The sequence below is a fragment of the Pan troglodytes genome, chromosome 3, assembly GCF_028858775.2.
Source record: "Pan troglodytes isolate AG18354 chromosome 3, NHGRI_mPanTro3-v2.0_pri, whole genome shotgun sequence".
Taxonomy (NCBI): domain Eukaryota; kingdom Metazoa; phylum Chordata; class Mammalia; order Primates; family Hominidae; genus Pan; species Pan troglodytes.
Window position 1 is genome coordinate 41,262,581 of NC_072401.2, and position 19,425 is coordinate 41,282,005.

At 44.5% G+C, this 19,425-nt stretch overlaps 1 protein-coding gene across 38 annotated transcripts in view; it reads right to left on the reverse strand.

Moving 5' to 3' along the window:
- APBB2 (amyloid beta precursor protein binding family B member 2) overlaps positions 1–19,425 on the reverse strand; it is a 401,712-nt gene that overhangs the window by 126,181 nt on the left and 256,106 nt on the right. For 24 of the 38 annotated variants that reach the window (XM_063808767.1, XM_063808781.1, XM_063808769.1 and 21 more), the window contains one exon: positions 5,436–5,644. In XM_063808767.1, the coding sequence (XP_063664837.1) occupies positions 5,436–5,644 (209 nt within the window). The remainder of the gene's footprint in view (positions 1–5,435; positions 5,645–19,425) is intronic. The other 14 variants (XM_063808776.1, XM_063808773.1, XM_024356076.3 and 11 more) reach the window with 1 other exon arrangement.

A 19,425-nucleotide genomic window follows, 5' to 3' on the forward strand; every position in this document is an offset into this window, starting at 1 on the left:
TCCACGAAAGAAAAAGCAGTTTGGGGAATACAAAGGGTTACGAATCATGCCTCTCAATGCCATTTTGTCAAGGCTTGACCCTTGATTAAGTGTGGCCTTGATAGTAAATGGCAGAAAACCTGGAATTCCAAGGACTACGGCAGGCAATGTCATTGGTGTTTTATCAGTTTATATGTGTACAGTTTTTCTTTTTAAGACAGGGCCTTGCTCTGTCACCAAGGCTGGAGAGCAGTGGCATGATCTCACTGCAACCTCCACCTCCTGAGCTCAACTGATCCTCTCACCTCAGCCTCTCAAGTTGCTGGGACTACAGGGCATGCATCACCATGCCAGCTAAATTTTGTATTTTTAGTAGAGAAAGTCCTGGGCTTAAGCCATCTGCCCACCCTATCAGAAGATTACAGCATTATGGTTTAATCACACAAACATAATTCAGAGAAGTTAAAAAAAAAATCAAACTAGTAAACTGGTTTGTGCAATTAAATCAGTCTCTGTGAGCAGCAGTGCAATGCAGAAACTACAATGTAGAGGGGGCCAGGAGAACGAGGGCTGGCTTTGTCATTGCAACAGATCAACTAACAGCTTCCTTGGCTATGCAGCTGATTTATTTTTTCATTCAGCAAATAGTTAATGAATGTCGTCATGTACTGGGCCCTGTGCACAGGATGAGGAGAACAGGTCCCGACCACCAAGGAGCTTCCTAGTGGGAAAGTGACATACCACAGGTAACAACACTACAATGGGACATGATAGAATACAGGGCTTTCAAAGCAATGGGGTAAGAGCAGTAGCTCTGGGCAGACAATGGGGTGAGGCCAATAATTTTTGAGGAAGTGACATGCAAATAAAAATAGGGAGGCTATAGTCATTAGAGGACCTGCTGTCCTACTTACTCAGCATAAATCACTTGGAGAGCTTATGCAAAGGTTCCCAGGCCCCATCCCATTCTGTGATCCCCAGAGGTTCTCCTGGCACCATTCCTCGGCTCACTGGCTGAGAAATACGGCCTGCACATTCAACAGGCCCTGCTCCAAGATTCCTTCCAGCACTCAATGTCATGATTACTTGACTGAGTGAAGAAGTTCAGAAAAATGATGGCAGAATGGCCCTTTTATGTTGTCATCTTATTTCTACATGTATATGAGAATACACAGGCTTAAGGTATTCCACTGGGCACCCTCCTGGGGGGGGGGGTTAGGCTCTCATGACGCCCGTGAGGCTGTGAGCACTTCATAAGAACAGGCTGATTTAGGACCAAGAGGAAACCACAGTTTGAGCAACAATTCATTTTCTCGAGCTTCAGACCCGCCTTCTCCATACTTTCTTCTGTAGGAAGACCAAAACACCTTCATTTGAAAAGATGGGAAGACTTGGCCACAAGCCAATGGATATTCATAAAAATATTTTGTGTGGCTCTCCGTTCTAAAATTCAACATCCAAGCAGTCTGCAAGGTAATTTGGAACAAATAAATGGTTTGGGCGGGGAGGAGCACCACGTGCTAAATTTCAGCAGCAAATGCTTCCTGGCCAGTTTATAAACTTTCAAAAATACTGCTGGCATATGCAGCGGAAACATTATCCACTGTGCTTAACACCTCCCAAGTGAACTTTGGAATGTGAAATGTAAAATTTTCAAACTGTAAGGAAGCCTTCAGTTCTAAACTTTTGTGAAGCCTAGTCAACAGATTTAGCACTTAGTTATTTGATTCTTTTTTTTTTTTGAAGCCAGCTCAGAAAAAAGCTGAATAAAATATGCATTTCTAACACAACATATTACAAGCTTCTTCTGTCCCTTGAGATTTTGCTCTCTTCTCATGCTTTGAAATTGGTTGAAATAGATTCTATTTAGGAACCAAAGAAATGGTGTTAGAAAAATAATCACTTCTCTTCAACTGTCATTAGCACCTGAGACAATGATATTAAGAAAGGTCATTTTCTAGAAGGCTCCACATGTGACACAGCCTCCCTTAGGGTGAGTTAAAGGGATTCAAGAGTCTCCAAGCCTCCCAGACATATGATATTGTGAAGTTCGGGGTCGAAATGGGGGCCAGGAGACCTGAACTCAAGCTTGACTCTACCATGTATTAGCTGTGTGTCTTGCCCAAACTCCTCAACCTCTCTGTCTCTCAGTGTCAAATGTAAAATGAGAAAGACAACTATAGTACCAGATACGTAAGGATTTTGGTGTGTTTTTTGTTTGTTTGTTTGTTTTAAGAGACAGGGTTTTACCCTGTTATCCAGGCTGGAGTGCTATGGTGTGATCATAGCTCACCTGCAGCCTCAAATTTCTGGGTTCAAGTGATCTTCCTGCCTCAGCCTCCTAAGTAGCGTGGGCTACAGGCACATACCACCACACCTGGCTAATTTAAAATCTTTTTTTTTTTTGTAGAGATGGGGTCTTGCTATGTTGTCCAGGCTGCTCCTCAACTCCTGGTCTCAAGTGATTCTCCTGCCTAGGCCTCCCAAAGCGCTGGGATTACAGGCGTGAGCTGCAGCACCTGACCACATAAGGGTTTTATGGGGAGTAAAGAGTTAAGGCATTAGCCTGGACTGTAAATATTTGATTTCTCTTAGTGCCTCTGGTTTAATATTGGTGTCAGGGTCTGCACCTCAGCGTACGTGGCAGGCTAAGTCTTTTCCCCAATTCTCCTATTCCTCTTCTATCTGCTCAACTCTTTGCCTCTATGACTTATTTATTTCCTTTTAAATCTGCTTGGTTCTTTGACTTAACGGAGGACCTTATGTAGGGGGAGAAACACGTGTATTATGGGAACAACTGAAAGGTCAGCCTGAAGACTTTTGCCCTGTTGCTTTCTGAGAATGCTGGATATGAGTCCCTGTCTCTGAAACTTCTAAAAATATGCACCTTTAACCAGCTTCCACGGAGGGATAAGCCTTTGTCAATACAAATGGTACAGTGAGCAGCAGAAGAGAGGAATGGAACTGATAGAAGGTGGAGATTCTCAGAGTCCTCGGGCTCTAGAGTCCTGGGGTCTGGAGTCAGGGAACTGGATACATCCCACCCTAACCCCAACGGAGGGACACTTAACTCATTGAGTCTCAGTTACCTCTTTCCTTAAATGGAGAACATACCAGCTGACTTCTCTGCCTCAGGAGACTCCTGAGAAGATCAGATGAAATGATGTCTAGGAAAATACCCTGAAAACCACAACAGATTTTTAAGAGCAGTGAGGAGGCCGAGCAGCGGGGCTGTTGGGGGGGAACACTGAACTCCAGGGCAGGAGGTGCCAAGGGTGTGCCCTTCTGAGCCTGGGAGGGGCCCTGGGCAGTAGTTAGCAAGGGGTACGATGCAGGCACAGAGAGGGGAAAGAGTAGGCAAAAATGGGCCCCAGGAAGGGGAGAGATGCACTCTGCTACCTGGCAGTTTTCCCCAGAGCCAGCACCCACCTGTGCTGCATTCTTCCCAAGACTTCTGCCCAAATCACGGAAACAAAAGGCTAACGTGTTAATCAAAGAAATGCAACTCTGAGCTCCGTAAGCCTCAGGATGCCCTCCTTGGAGTCCACACACCCCCGCCTGGGTCTCTGCAGGCAGCCTTTACAAAGGACTTCACCACTGCCAGATGCAGAGGACTGGAGATTCATGGCACAAAAACTGTCTCTCAAAGTCAGTCCAATCTCCCCAATCTGGGACAGTGAGGAAGCAGAGCAGGTTGAAATCCCAAAGCCAGGGGAGCTAAGTGAGAAGACCTCTGACCTAGGATCTGGGAGGATTCAGGAACTCTGAGCTCTAGGCCCAGAGCTGCCACCGTGGGCCACTGGCCTCTCTACACCTCAGTGTCCCTGTCTGTAACATATGAATGCTGGCACCAAATGGTGCCTTCACACCCTGGTGTTCTCTGGCTATAGGGCACTCTCTGGCTGGGAAGATGGCTAAAGGTTTGGAATAGGGAAATGAAAATGGTTATAGGCTTGGAATAGAGGAATGGAGAAAGATTCTTGCCCACTGAGATGCCAAGAGAAAAGGTGTACAAATAAGAAAGGGAGAGCACGTCTATGCCTTAGTGAGAACAGAGACTGATCCTGGCCGGCTCGGCTTCTAGGAGGCCCCCACTGTGGTACAGGGGGAATCCCAGGATCCAACTGGGTGGGGACAGGAAGAGGACTCCTCTCCATACCAAACTCCTTGAGGGCTGAGACGGTGTTGGTTCATCTTTATCCCCCAGCACACCTAATGCAAGATGAACAAAAGGCTGAACAAAAATTGCCCAGGGAGTAGGAATTATTATGCTTCAATAAAAAGTTGTTAAAATTGCCCAGTGATAAGCAACAAAGCCCTATATGGGGTTCAGCAGTCCTGAAGCATGTGCCTGATGACCACGGCATGGCACAGGTAAACCAAAGTCCTTGCCTACCAATGAGGGTATGGCTGCCCCAGACCATCACTTTCAAGTTGGAGAATCTGAGGTCCAGGCTGGGTAAATGAGAGACCAAAGCCCTCTAACAGCAGGAATGTGATGAGAATATAAGGCTTACCACCTCCCAGAGAAGAACAAGTACATAATCAAAGATTTAGGAAATAAGACATTGTCTACTTTTAAAAACAGGAAGGGTGATATCTATTGCAAACAGATAAAGAAGCTTCCACAGTAGTTCTAATGCCCTCATGCCTCAAGGCAAAAGAAGATGGGCTTGTTCAAAGAACCAAGGACTGTGGTCAGAAAGGGGCAGAAATGCCTGGGTGTCAGGGGTCAAAAGAAGTCACTACTTAATTGTGACCTTCTCCAACTCTAATTCTCTTGAATAGTTCGCTTTCGGGATTCACAAAAGTTCACTGTGGGGATCCTTATACTAATAAACACCACAATGACATTTTTTTAATGCCTCAATTCTTTGTTTAAACATCCAGATTTCTTCCTCAGGGACAGCAGAAATTTATGCTGTTAATTGTTTCTAAAATAATGTCACTTCTACTAAATAAACAGATTTTTAAAAATAGAAATTAAGCATCTGAGGGCTCTCCAGGGTTATTCTTGCAGACATTCCCTCCACGCTATCAAATGAGCCCAAGGCTAATAAGATACGCAGTAATTATAATACGTCTGGCCAAGAGATGTTCTTCTGTGTGTAAATATTTTATGGAGCCAGCACCATGCAATGGTACCTGCAGAGTAAAGTACTGCCTCAGTGAGCCCTAGAGAATCTTAACCACTTCTCATTAATCAGCCCCTCTTGCTTTCTGTACCTGGAATGCTGTTTCAAGAGACCAAAAGCCATTAAAAAATAAAAACATCCCTGAAAGATGGATATTAACACTATTTACTAAGAGGAAGCATTACTGAGATTTCAAATGCAACATGCACAATAATCAAAAAGCTTACCTTGATGACCTGTTGGGGCAGAAGCAACCAGTGTAAAGAGAAACCACAAGTTACATCTATTCTACTAAGCTGGTAAAAAGACACTCCGTTTTACCTCGTTCTCTGGGGTGGGAGATGGCGTTACAGAACTAAGTGACCCTTTCCTAGAACCCTGGAGATCTGCTGGGATGGAGACGGGCCGTTCCCACTGAGTCGTTCCTGTTGGGATGTGCCAATAATAGGTCCCGGCAATGTCACTGACTCTTTTCCAGCCAGGCGGCAAATCTGGATCAGTCTGAAATGAGTGATCACTCCATATATCTGCTGAAAAATTGGGGGGCGGGGCGGGGGGGGGGGAGAAAGAGAGAATTTTATTAAAAGAATGTCAGCACTATTTGTCAGGTGAACCCCAAAGGCAGACGTGTCCATAGTCCAAATGATTAGTTCTTCCTGGTATGTTTGTGAAATCCATCCATACTGATGTGTGTGGCTGTACTTGGTAAAACAGGTAATATCGAAACAAGTATAAGAATTGGAAAGGAAGGCTGACACCTGAGAACAGGGACACAAAAGCCTCACTATCAAGTCATCCTATAGCTCTAAGAACCCTATGAACAAGCTAAAGCTCCAAACCAGAATCAATTTCCCAAACAAAATTCACATAGTTATACACAGTGTACTGAATGCTTTTGTCAATTATTAAGATTTATTGGTTGGCATCATGTCATTCCCAGCTATAACTCTAATTTTCCTAAAATGCTTTCTGTAAATGAGTGCTGTATTTATATCTTTCATGTGCTTTAAGAATCTCTCTCATTTGATTGGGACACCTACAAAATAGCAATAGTAGTAGTCTTTTATAATACTCTAGAATTCTTTTTCTTCAAGATGGAGTCTTGCTCTGTCACCCAGGCTGGAGTGCAGTGGTGCGATCCCGGCTCACTGCAAGCTCCGCCTCCCAGGTTCACACCATTCTCCTGCCTCAGCCTCCCAAGTAGCTGGGACTACAGGCGCTTGCCACCACGCCTGACTTTCTGTATTTTTAATAGAGACGAGGTTTCACCATGTTAGCCAGGATGGTCTCCATCTCCTGACCTCGTGATCCGCCAATCTTGGCCTCCCAAAGTGCTGGGATTACAGGCGTGAGCCACTGTGCCTGGCCAATACTCTAGAATTCTAATTGCACGCAAAAGATTCCCAAGGAAGGCCGGGCGTGGTGGTTCACACCTATAATCCCAGCAATTCAGGAGGCCGAGGTGGGTGGATCACCTGAGGTCAGGAGTTTGAGACCAGCCTGACCAATGTGGTGAAAGCCTGTCTCTACTAAAAATGCAAAAATTAGCTGGGCATGGTGGTGCACACCTGCAGTCCCAGTTACTCGGGAGGTGGAGGCAGGAGAAACGCTTCAACCCAGGAGGCGGAGGTTACAGTGAGCTGAGATCACACCATTGCGCTCCAGCGTGGGCAACAGAGTGAGACTCTATCTCCAAGAAAAAAAAAAAAAGATTCCCAAGGAAAGCAGATTGGAAAAGCCTCGGAAGTCAACAATGGACCAGACTGACTCTACAGACAGGCCAGTGATGTAAACATGTGAAGCAGAGTATGAGAGACAACAAAGGTGGGTGACTGGAAAATGGGCAAGCACCTGTAAAGTCCAGTCATCCCAATTCCAGAAAATAATGCTTTAAACACTGCGATGGCCAAATAAAATATGTCTGCTAGACAATTCCCATCATATCTGGCCTTTCTACATATCTTATCAGTTTACTGAATATCTGCTGGCTTTTTAAAATCTCATTTTTGGCCTTGAGTTGACTAGGAAATGGGTAACAGTGCTAGAGAAGAGAGAAGAGAGGGGAGAGGAAGTAGAATGAGACATCCACCGAGATGGAGGGGTAATAAGGGAATCACAGGCAGCTGAATCAATGTATGTAGGAAGAAAAACTTTAAAAACTTGAGCTCTAAACCCAGGGATCAATTTTATCCTAAGGATTAGGCTGTTTCCTATGTGGCCATACAAAAGCAACCGGAGTGCTTTCCGGCAATTCAAAGGAGAACACGAGTGGGCCTGGCTCTGTGCAAGTGTCGCTGCATCACGTGCGCAGGCATCACGGGAGCAGAGCCACCGTGAGAAATAGAGAAATCAAACAAAGGGGCTGATGAAGACTGTGGCCACGGATGTGCATGCATGCAGTCACTTTCCTCATTTAAATCTGCCAGAAGCAAAAGTGCCACTAGTCTCGAATAATGCTGGGAATTTCCCCCTGTCCCCACAGGGAGTGAAGCATAATTAAATGATTTCAAGTTAACCAAATTTTGCAGAAACAACTCTAATCAAACATGTGTTTACATTTCTTTGTCCTGTCTCCTTTTCAGGGGACGAAGGGGTCACTTCTGCTATTATTTTGTTTTCGGCATCTCAACTGGGACACATGAAGTAAGATACACAGGTTTTGGGATTAAGTTGGAGAAAACCCTAGCAAGTGGGTTCCCTCGTCCCATTCTAGTGGCTCGCAGACAGCGAGCTCTGGAACTAGACACTGAAAAGATACAAAGAAGCTGCCAGTTACCATTTCTGTGGTTTATGAGGACTGGAGGCCTGAATTTACACATTTAGCCTAGTTGTCCTTACCACTGAGACATTAGCGTGTATGAAGAATAGCTACATACATTATCAAAATATGACACCATGTCAGACCAACGGCAGAGGCCAAGGTTGGTGGCTTTCAAGTTGGGCTGATGAGGAGGTACCTAGAGGTATCATGAGAGGAACTTTATGCTGAATGGCACAAATCGGACTGTTTACCTTCAATCAAACCCACCCTAGTTTTACTAAGCTTACGCTGAGATTTTGTTGAAATAAAAAGAGGAGGTTTATTCTGTTGCTAGAAGTAGGTGGTAACAATGATGCTGGTGACAGATGCGAAGTGGGCACACCTATGGTATTATTAATAGGTCTACAATCATTTATAGAATCCCTTCCATATTATCTCACATTGGTTTAAGGGATTTAAGCCTTGTGAGGGTAGGCAGATACCATAACTGTCTTATTCACCATCATATTCGACATTCAGCATGGCAGGTATTCAATCAAAATTGGATGGATGGAGAGATGGGAGGGAGGGAGAGAGGGAAAGAAAGAAAGAATAAATAAAGAAGAAGGAAGAAATGAGCAAATCAATTAGGTCTTTCAATGGTGGGAACTGGAACTTGGCACTTAGCAAAAGAGAAATTCTAAAGAAATCAGTTCTGTGCGATTTCACAGAACAGAGCAACTTCATGACTCCCAAGACTTACTAACATTTATCTATCCCTTGATGGCATATGTGAACGTCCTCATGGATAAAAAGAAATATAATACAATAAATTAGGAAGAGTCCTGGGCTGGAGAACAAGAAATTTTGAGTGAGATTTTGTTTATTTTTCATACTGAGAAGTTCCACAAGGAAAGGCAGGAAGTATGCCGAGTGAAGACTCTCAGCACCATCATAATTCATTTTGTTTAACCTTCATAGCCCAATCTGCTTTGTTCTTCTACATAGAACTACACATTTAGGCTGGACACAGTGGTTCATGCCTGTAATCCCAGCACTCTAGGAAGCTGAGGCAGACAGACTGCTTGAGTCCAGGAGTTCGAGACACAGCGAGGCCCCGTGTCTACCAAAAATAGAAAAAATTAGCCGGGCTTGTTGGCATGTGCCTGTAGTGACAGCTACTCAAGAGGCTGAGGACGGCTAGGGGCGGTGGCTCATGCCTGTAATCTCAGCACTTTGGGAGGCCGAGGCGGGCAGATCACTTGAGGTCAGGAGTTCAAGACCACACTGGCCAGCATGGTGAAATCCTGTCTCTACTGAAATACAAAAATTAGCCAGGTGTTGTGGTGGACGCCTGTAATCCCAGCTACTCAGAAGGCTGAGGAAGGAGAATCACTTGAATCCAGGAGGCGGAGGTTGCAGTGAGCTGAGATTGTGCCATTGTACTCCAGTCTGAGTGACAGAGACTCCCATCTTAAAAAAAAAAAAAAAAAAGAGCCTAATGTGGGAGAATCTCCTGAACCCAAAAAGTGGAGGCTGCAATGAGCCATAATCATGCCACTGCATTTCAGCCTGGGTGACAGAAGTGAGATCCTGTCTCAAAAAAAAAAAAAAAAAAAAAAAAAAAAAAAAATTACACATTTAAATAAGTACTTTGGACTTTATTAAATCAGTCAGTGGTTTTCAACTGTTATCAAACTGGGGAAGAAGGCCAGGCACGGTGGCTCATGCCTATAATCCCATCACTTTGGAAGGCCGAGGCAGGTGGATCACTCAAGGTCAGGAGTTTGAGACCAGCATGGCCAATATGGTGAAATCCCATGTTTACAAAAATTAGTCGGGCATGGTGGCAAACACCTGTGATCCCAGCTACTCGGGAGGCTGAGGCACAGAATTGCTTGAACCTGGGAGGTGGAGGTTGCAGTAAGCTGAGATCGCGCCATTGCACTCCAGTCTGGGCAACAGAGTGAGACTCTGTCTCAAAAAAGCGGGGGGGGGGGGGGGGGGAGGAGGGGAAGAAGATAGTGGTGCAGGTAGGTGGAAGTCCAGACCTTTCCTGATCTTTTCAACCACAGCAGCACCCATTTTGTCCGTCATTACACATTGGTCTTTATGTATGATTTTCCTTGAAAACAAGCGTCAGTTTTTCTTTAGAATGTTTACTTACAATAAAGTTTAAAACCATAGCTAAGCCAAGAGAACAGTGGGGTCAAGTTATCAAAATACCAAGCAGCTGCTTCTGTAAAAGATTTTCAGAATACTGCAAAGCCGCTTAATGGCCGCCCTCAGATGGTTATCACGGTATCACAGTGGACCAACGAGACGAGAGGGAGAACATGCAGAACAAAACAAAACAGGAGTATTCGACAACACCAGGCGATTTGAGGAGAAAGTTTCAATCCCTTTTGTTCTCAGAAAATTACTTAGTGAAGCTTTGCTGGAGACAAGGCAAGCGGCTGAAAACTGTGGAAAGGAAACAGTGGCTGCCAGCGTCACTGCCCTTCTGACTCTCAGCAATTTGCTTAAACTGATCGTCTGCCATGCACCCCCTTTTGACGGATCTGCTTGGAGCTTTGAAATCACAATGTGGTATTCTTAGTTTGCTGTGGGAATACCTAAAAAACCTCCGCCCTGGAGAATGTTTTTCTATTTGGGTGTGTCATGTGCAGCAGTCCTCTTAGGGGGTGAGATTCGGCACTGGACAGCCTAAAACGCACCGTGGGAACCCAACTCAGAGCGACTTGACTGGAGGACTGGAACTCGGACCAACTGCGGGGGCTACTGAAGGCAAGGTTTACAGAAACTGCAGAAATCTAATAAAAAGCCTGCAGAGCATCTTAAAATGCCTCAAGTCACAACACAATAGATTTCCCTTCCATACCTGTCAGCTCGGCAAAAATTAAAAAGTATTACAATACCAATTGTTGGCAGGCATGTAGAACAACAGGATCTTGTAGATACTACTGCTCGTAGAAGGGTAATTTGGTACAATCATTTTAGAAAAGAAAATAGTATTAACTAGTAAAGTGGAAGATATCTCTACTCTATGACCCAACAATTCCACACTCGGTATGTGCACCAGGTAACATATTCATATCAGCATCACTGAAATAACCAAAACCTTGAAACAACCTAGACAACCATTTAAAACAGAATGAATTGGCCAGGCACAGTGGCTCATGCCTATCATCCCAGCACATTGGGAGGTCAAGGCGGGAGAACTGCTTGAGTCTAGGAGTTTAAGACCAGCCTGGGTAACAGGGAGACGCATGTCTACTAAAAATTTTTCAAAATTGGCCGGGTGTGGGGGCTCACAGCTGTTATCCTAGCACGTTGGGCAGCTGAGGTGGATGGATCACGAGGTCAGGGATTTGAGACCAGCCTGGCCAACATGGTGAAACCCCGTCTCTATAAATACACAAATTAGCCGAGTATGGTTGCATGCCCCTGTAGTCCCAGCTACTCAGGAGGCTGAGGCAGGAGAATCACTTGAACCCAGGAGGCGGAGGTTGCAGTGAGCCTAGACTGTGCCATTGCACTCCAACTTGGGTGACAGAGCAAGACTCCATCTCAAAAAAAAAAAAAAATTAAAAAAATTAAAATTAAATAAAAAAAGACAATAAATTACAGCAGAATAAATGAACAAAAATGAGCTATACACAACAATATGGATGTATTTTACAAACATATCATTGATCAAAAGGAAGACAAAACAGAATATATTAAGTGTCCATGCCAAGTCCAAGAACTCAACTGCATTGTTTAGGCATATAGATGTAGATGGTAAAACTATAAAGAAATGCAAGGATACAGTCGTCACCAAAAACTGGAGGATGAATACCTGGAGTGGGGGAGAGACAGTGAAGCTCACAGAGAGGTTTCTCAAGGACTTCTGGAGTATTAGAAATGCTTTATTTCTTCACTGGGCTGGCAGGACCATCGATGCTCCCTTTATAATTATGTGTTAAGCTGTATGTTTACATGTATGGGTGTTTCTCTATGTATGTTTTTTTGCACAATTAAAAAAAATACCTCAGTGGAGTTTTGAGATCAAAAGTTTCAGTTGTTTCTTAAACAGAGATATGCTGGAATAGAAAGCCGGCCTAGTCGAGGTATTTTTCAGTACCTAAAAGATAATCCAAGCAAAAAGAATGGATTCGTTCAAGACGCCTGCTGGCTCCAATGAGACCAGGAAACCAGAGGAGAGTCTGCGAAGACGCGATACGGCTCGGTGCAGCCATGGCTTGGTGCAACTGCGTGGCAACTGAAGTGTCAATGCGGTAGGGACCTTCGTATCGTGGCTCAGCCACTCCCTATCTGAGTGTCCTTGGACAAGTTCCTCAACCTCTTTGGGCTTCAGATGCACATCTGTAAAACAGGGATCATAATAGTACCTGCCTCACTGGGTAGTGTATAAAACACTTAGAATAAAGGTTGGCATGCAGCAGCCGTGTTCACTGCATAGATGGTCACTGTTAGTGTTATCATCACCATCACTAGAAATTGTAGGTCTCAAGAAGCCAATACTACAGCAGCACATTCAAGTCACTAAAGTCACAATATAAGAACATGTTTTCATAGGTCCCAAGGAAAATGCTCACTACAGAATCTCGGGTCAAATTATCATCATGGTTCAAAGCAAAAAGATCTCTGTAATCCTAGCACTTTGAGAGGCCGAGGGAGGGGGTGGATCACCTGAGGTCAGGAGTTTGAGACCAGCCTGGCCAACACGGTGAAACCTGTCTCTACTAAAAATGCAAAAGTTAGCCAGGTGTGGTGACAGGCACCTGTAATCACAGCTACTAAGGAGGCTGAGGCAGGAGAATCACTTGAACCCAGGAGGTGGAGGTTGCAGTGAGCCGAGATTGTACCACTGCATTCCAGCCTGGTTGACAGAGACGAGACTCTGTCTCAGAAAAAAAAAAAAGGACAAAAGATCATTTTATGGTGACTTTCATTGGAGAAGAAGGTCAGTTAGGCTCCCTCAGCAGGGCCGGACTTCCAGGATCTGAGGAGGTCAGGCAAGTCCAGATTCTACCCCACCTGCCTTGCTGACTGTCTTCCTTATCATACACCGTGTATGCCCCTGGCTGGTGACGCCTCTACTGTGACAAGACATCTTCTCTTTCTCCAAATATCTCTCTTCTCTCTCAATTAATGTGGAAGCAAAAATATTTCATAATTTTTAATTTAAATATTTCATAATTTTTAAAATAAAGATTGATGCCCTCATTCTCCATTTTTAAGTAGACTTGTGAAACTTCTAGGTTTCTCTCAAACATAAACCAACCCCAAATGAATAAACTTGCTTTGCATTTGTACATGATTCTGAGCTTCCCCCTGACTGGGTCTGAGGCCTTTATTTGGAAAAAAGTTCCCCATCCATAAAACAAAGCATGTTTTCATACATATCGCTGCATTTAATGCTCACATCAATCCCAGCTAGAAGTCAAGGGTGGAATCCAGGTCCTTCAGGTCTTGAATGCAAGTGCTATCTTCCCGCTGGGATGTTATAAAAACTAGTAACAGTAACAGCAACAACCGCAAGGACACTGACGCCACTAGGTGCTGTATCACGCGCCCTGTGTCCTTCGTTGCAGGAGCTTGTGGTTTGTCATAGCTGCCCTATGAAGGAGGCACTATCTTTATCCCCATTTCTAGGGCTCAGAGAGGACAGCAGATGGGTTTACAGCCAAAAAGGTAAACGATGTCCTGATATAAAAATGGATTTTAGGCCAGGTGCAGTGGTTCACGCCTGTAATTCCAGCACTTTGGGAGGTCAAGGAGGGTGGATCACCTGAGGTCAGGAGTTCAAGATCAGCCTGGCCAACATGGTGAAACCCCATCTCTACTAAAAATACAAAAAAAATTAGCGAGGCGTGGTGGTGGGCACCTGTAATCCCAGCTACTTAGAAGGCTGAGGTAGGGGAATCACCTGAACCTGGGAGGTAGAGGTTGCAGTCAGCCGAGATCATGCCACTGCACTCCAGCCTGGGCAACAAGAGCAAAACTCCATCTCAAAAAAAAAAAAAAAAAAAAGGATTCTACTTTTTTAGAGACCTGAGAAAAACCCAGATGGACAGCATTGGGAAATTAGAAGATGAATAAATAAGGATGACAACATAACCAAACAATGGCTACAAGGCTGAGGCTATGAGATCCACAGCTGGCTTGACCATGGTCAACTGGTGTGTCATAGCACCGAGATTCGCCCGCAGACTGGCCCTGAGCCCCAATCCACCCCGACATTCTGGGGATATTAAAAATGAGAACACTTCCAACTCAGGCCTCTATCCAGGGGCCTCCTTTAAATGCCTTTCCCCCGAATTCTGCTCCAGTAAATCCAGGCCAGCCACTCCAACTGGCCCATGTATTTCTAAAACCCTCGTGCTAGAAGCCTTGAAGATCAAATTCCTCTCTCCACATGCTGCAGAGGCTGAGATCCACATGCTTCTCCACCTTCCCTCCTTTCTAGTCTCCTGTCATCACTGCCTCTGACCAAAGGCACTGTCACCTGCTGACAAGGGACAGGTCAAGAGTGGGAGCAGAAAGCCACTGGTGTCCTTTCAAAGGGGCTCTGCGGCTCTTCGTAATTTGTGCTTTTTGTTCTTTTGTGAGGGAACAGGAAGCAGGGCCTGGAAGTCAAAGCGTAAAAATAGCAAGGCAAAGAGCCCCACAAAGTCTCTCTTGTGCTGGGAGCCTCTTGGGCCAAAAGCAATACTTGGCCTGAGAACAAGCCCATCTGTGAGCAGCAAGGACCGGCTCCTTCCAGCCACCTCAGGCGCCAGGGCTAGGGGCCTGGCTTCTGAACAAGGACCACTCCCGGGTGGGGCCAGTGTGTGAAGCAAGCCCACTTCTAATAACCCTCTTCCCCCTAGGCTCACCTGCAGAAATCCAAGGGTCAAATGAAAATAGATTTGCTTCTAGCAGCAGCTGGAAATTTCCTCTCCTGCTGCGGAGGGCACAGGAAGGAGGAAGGGGTGAGCTGAAAGTCTAAATTTAGCAAGGTCTGTACTACAGAGCACAAGATTTCCCTCGGGTCCTCAGGAAGGCAATCGCTCCCTTCCTCAACATTTGTGCACCCAGGGCTTTGGGTGTGAAAGGCACGGGGTGGAGAGGAAAGAGGGAAGGTGGCTTAATTCATTCAACAAATGCTTCCTGTCTACTCTGTGCCAGACACTGGTTTAAAGCTAGGGGTGCAGAGGTGATGACAATAGATGGGGAACTGCACACCCGGCCTAAGACACTAGTTCTGAAGCATGAGAGTCACCTGGAGGGCTTGTGAGAACGTACACTGCTGGGGAGCCTCGGTCACTCTGGAGTGGGGCCCAGGAATCTGCATTTCTAACAGTCCCCACTTTTGAGAACCACTGGCCGAGGAAAAGAAAAGGTACTCATTCTTTTCTCTTTTTTGAGATTGAGTCTTGCTCTGTCACCCAGGCTGGAGTGCAGTGGCACGATCTTGGCTCGGTGAAACCTCTGCCTCCCAGGTTCAACCAATTCTCCAGCCTCAGCCTCCCAAGTAGCTGGGACTATAGGCACACGCCATCACGCCCAGGTAATTTTTTGTATTTTTGATAGAGTCAGGGTTCCACCATGTTGGCCAGGCTGGCCTCGGGTGATCCGCCCGCCTCGGCCTCCCTAAGTACTGAGATTACAGGCATGCACCACTGTACGGCCAGGTAGTCACTCTTTTCCATCAAACTCTATCTAACTACTGGCTCCACAGAAGAAGAAATGTGACGTGTGTATTCAGTCATTCATTCATCCACTTACTCATTCTTCTGTACTGATGACCTCCTATAAATGCCAAATATTATCTAGAAGCTGGGAATACAGCAATAAATAAGAGAGGCAAACAATCATGTCTGGGGATAGGGTGGGCTATTTAAGAGGATGTCTGGGAAGGCCTCTGAGGGAGTGAGGTCTCCCTAAAGTAGGAGAAGGAGGCAGCCTTGGGAAGGGACAAGAGAACAGCATTTCTGAAAGAGGGAACAGCAAGGGCAAGGTCACGTGACTGGAAAAAGACTGTATGTCATTACAACAGAAAAGTCACTTGATTAGGGGTGAGAGGTCTGTGATAAGGCGTAAAGCCCCATTGGCTAAAGATTCATCCTTTATGCAAAGGATTATCTGAAGCTATTATGTGATGTGATTTGTATTTTGAAAAGATCAGAGGAATAATCTGCACAATGTTCCCATTCTTGAAGGGATCTTTCTGATCTCTTACAAAGTCTTAGTGGCAGCTGCTACTACTGACTCTTTTGAGCAATGTTATTCTCGACGGAGCTTAACGCTTCAATCCAAACTATTTGAATTTAGCCTTAAAACTCTTTTTCAGGCTGGGCACAGTGGCTCGTGCCTGTAATCTCAGCTACTCAGGAGGCTGAAGTGGGAGGACTGCTGGAGGCCAACAGCTTGAGGCCAGCCTGAGCAACATAACAAGATTCCATCTCCCTCCCCCAGCCAAAACATATTTTTCTTTTTCTTTGAGATGAAGTTTTGCTCTCGTTGCCCAGGCTGAATGCAATGGCATGATCTCGGTTCAATGCAACCTCCACCTCCTGGGTTCAAGTGATTCTCCTGCCTCAGCCTCCCGAGTAGCTGGGATTACAGGCGTGTGCCACCATGCCCGGCTAATTTTTGTATTTTTAGTAGACGGGGTTTCACCATGTTGGCCAGGCTGGTCTCGAACTCCCGACGTCATGTGATCCACCTACCTCGGCCTCCCAAAGTGCTGGGATTACAGGTGTGAGCCACCGCACCTAGCCCAAAAAATATTTTTCTGATCACACGGTGGCCCTCCTCTTTTGCCTCTCTCTTTTTTTCTCTCTCACTACTTAGTCCCTTTATTTTTTCTGGCCCAAGGTTTGTGTTGTCAGAATATAGCAAGCAGTGCCCTTCACTTCCTCCAGCTTCACCAACAACTTTGGAAGATAATCAACAGCCCAGAGCCAGGACTCTGGGTTTAGATCATGAATAGGTTTGCTGAGGGTTCCAGGCAGCAAACAGAGGCTGCTTAGAATCTGAGGTGAAATTGTCTTCAACCAAAGGAATGGGCAGAAACACTGAATATGGTAAGAAAGGGACAGGCCCCAAAGTGTCCAAAATTTGGGAGCGCCCAGAATCCTGACCCACTGGCCTGCTAGAGGGGAAGAAAGCCTGCCTGAAGAGTTTCAAGGCCCTTATACTTCTTAATACGTCTTTCCAAGACATAATTTAGGTCTTGAAATGTCTACCACAGCCTCAGAAAAATTACACTTTGTATTCAATTGAACTTCCCTGTGGTAGCATTATTTTAACAGTTGTTAAAAAAAAGAAAAAAAAAACCTTAACAGTTCTGGGAGTGTTAATTCCCTAACACCTTTCCCCATATTTTTCATTAAAAAATTAATGTTAAGATTTCTGAGTATCTTTGAAATAGGAAGCTATTTGTAGCTGAGGATTTTTCTGTTGAAGATTCTTGAGTAAATATTCCAAGAACTCAATACTTAAATGGTCCTTAAATTTGGGCTTTTTAACATTACATACTTTGTCTATTTTTATCAAGCATGTTGGCATAAAATCAACACAAAAGTTTCTTAATTTAAACACATGGAGGCATAGTCTTTGCTGGGCTTACTCAACTACATTTTCTCGGGGCTGTATTACTATCAGGAACACGAGCTCTGTAGCCACACCAACAGCCTGGAATTGAATCTAGCCCCGATGCCTGCTAGTTGTGTGACCTCAGAGAAAATGGCTTAAATTCTAATGATCCATCTGCTCTTTGTAAGACAGGACTGATTTCAGCTCCTACCTCACAGGGTGGATGTGGAACGAAGAAGGTGGCGCAAAGCCGGGCACATAGTAATCACTCAGTAAATGTTTATTATCATTAGCTATCAATTGCTACATTCATATGTGGCTTTGGAAAAAAATATTCTGTAATTCAAAACATTTTTTTAAATGCCATCAACCACAGTGTGTTTCTTCATTGAAAAATATGATTTCTGAGAGTCTGCAACAATCACATTTTTTTAATTAAAAAGGTAATTTGTACTTAGATCAAGAAAACTAGATAATAACACTGGCCACCCACATGTCAATTTAGAAATGATGTATCACGTGAGAACACACTTGTTTGAGTACATTATGCCTCTTTCATTAGCACGTGGCTGTTTTCTGTCATGTAGTTGAGCCCTTAAAGAAACAGAAAGGAAGTTAGAACAAAATAGTTTAAATCTGTTTTCTATTTAAGACATTCTTGATGGGGGACTGCTTCTGCTCCACCTCATATTCCTTTTTTTTTTTTTTTTTTTTTGAGGCGGAGTTTCGCTCTTGTTGCCCCGGCTGGAGTGCAATGGTGCGATCTCGACTCACTGCAACCTCTGCCTCCTGGGTTCAAGCAATTTTCCTGCCTCAGCCTCTCAAGTAGCTGGCATTGCAGGCACCCACCACCACGCCCGGCTAATTTTTGTAGTTTTAGTAGAGATGGAGTTTCGCCACGTTGGCCAGGCTGGTCTCGAACTCCTGACCTCAGGTGATCTGCCAGCTTTGGCCTCCCAAAGTGCGGGGATTACAGGCATGAGCCACCACACCCGGCCTCCACCTCATTTCTCATGAAAGTATGCAGATAGGATATGATCAGAGGTTGGTAGAAGATAAAATTATACATCTCCGTTCATAGACTATTAACCAAAACCAAACACAACATAGTCAGGAGGACTCTGCATACAAACTTAAAACTAAAAGGCATGAAATGTAAGCAGCTAAAAATTACCTAGAAGGAAAATTTGTATTTGTAAATATTCACCCATCCATCGGTCCATCCATCCATATACTTATATATAATTAAGGTTAATCATATGACCTGGTTATAGAATATTTTAGATGTAATAAAATAATATTTTAGATGTAGTAAAATATTTTAATATTTTATCACTGGAACGTCTAATTCTAAATACCTCCACACAGAATAAAACACGTATTTTCTAACTAGTGATATTAAAGTCTTGAGATGAAGTATAACCTAAGAACAGTATTTCCTTTTAGAGTGTGCACATAGTATACAACATAGCACTACTGAGAACCTCAGGCTTAAGGGTGCTCCTTCCAAAAAAGCTTAATAAAAACTTAAAATCTGAGTGAAGATTTGTATTTTACTTTAAGAAAACTAGAGACAATTATGGTAATCTCAATTTTGTTTTCTTGAGAAGTGTTGGGAAAAAAACTGCATTGAGATCACAACCCTTAAAAATCCAAAAGCCTAAGCATAATAATGAAAGGAGAATGGGTGTAGGTGAGAATAGTCTTGAAATCAGCAATTTTTGATAATCTTCTATCTCTCTCCCTTTCTTCCTTTTTTGAGACAGGGCCTTGCTTTGTCACCCAGTCTGGAGTGCAGTGGCATGATCACAACTCACTGCAGCCTTGACCTCCTGGGCTCAAGCGATTCTCCCGTCTCAACCCCCTGAGTAGCTGGGACTACAGTTGCCCACCACCATGCCCAGCTGATTTTTAAATTTTTTGTAGAGATGGGGTCTCATTATGTTGGCCAGGCTGGTCTTGAACTCCTGACCTCAAGTGATC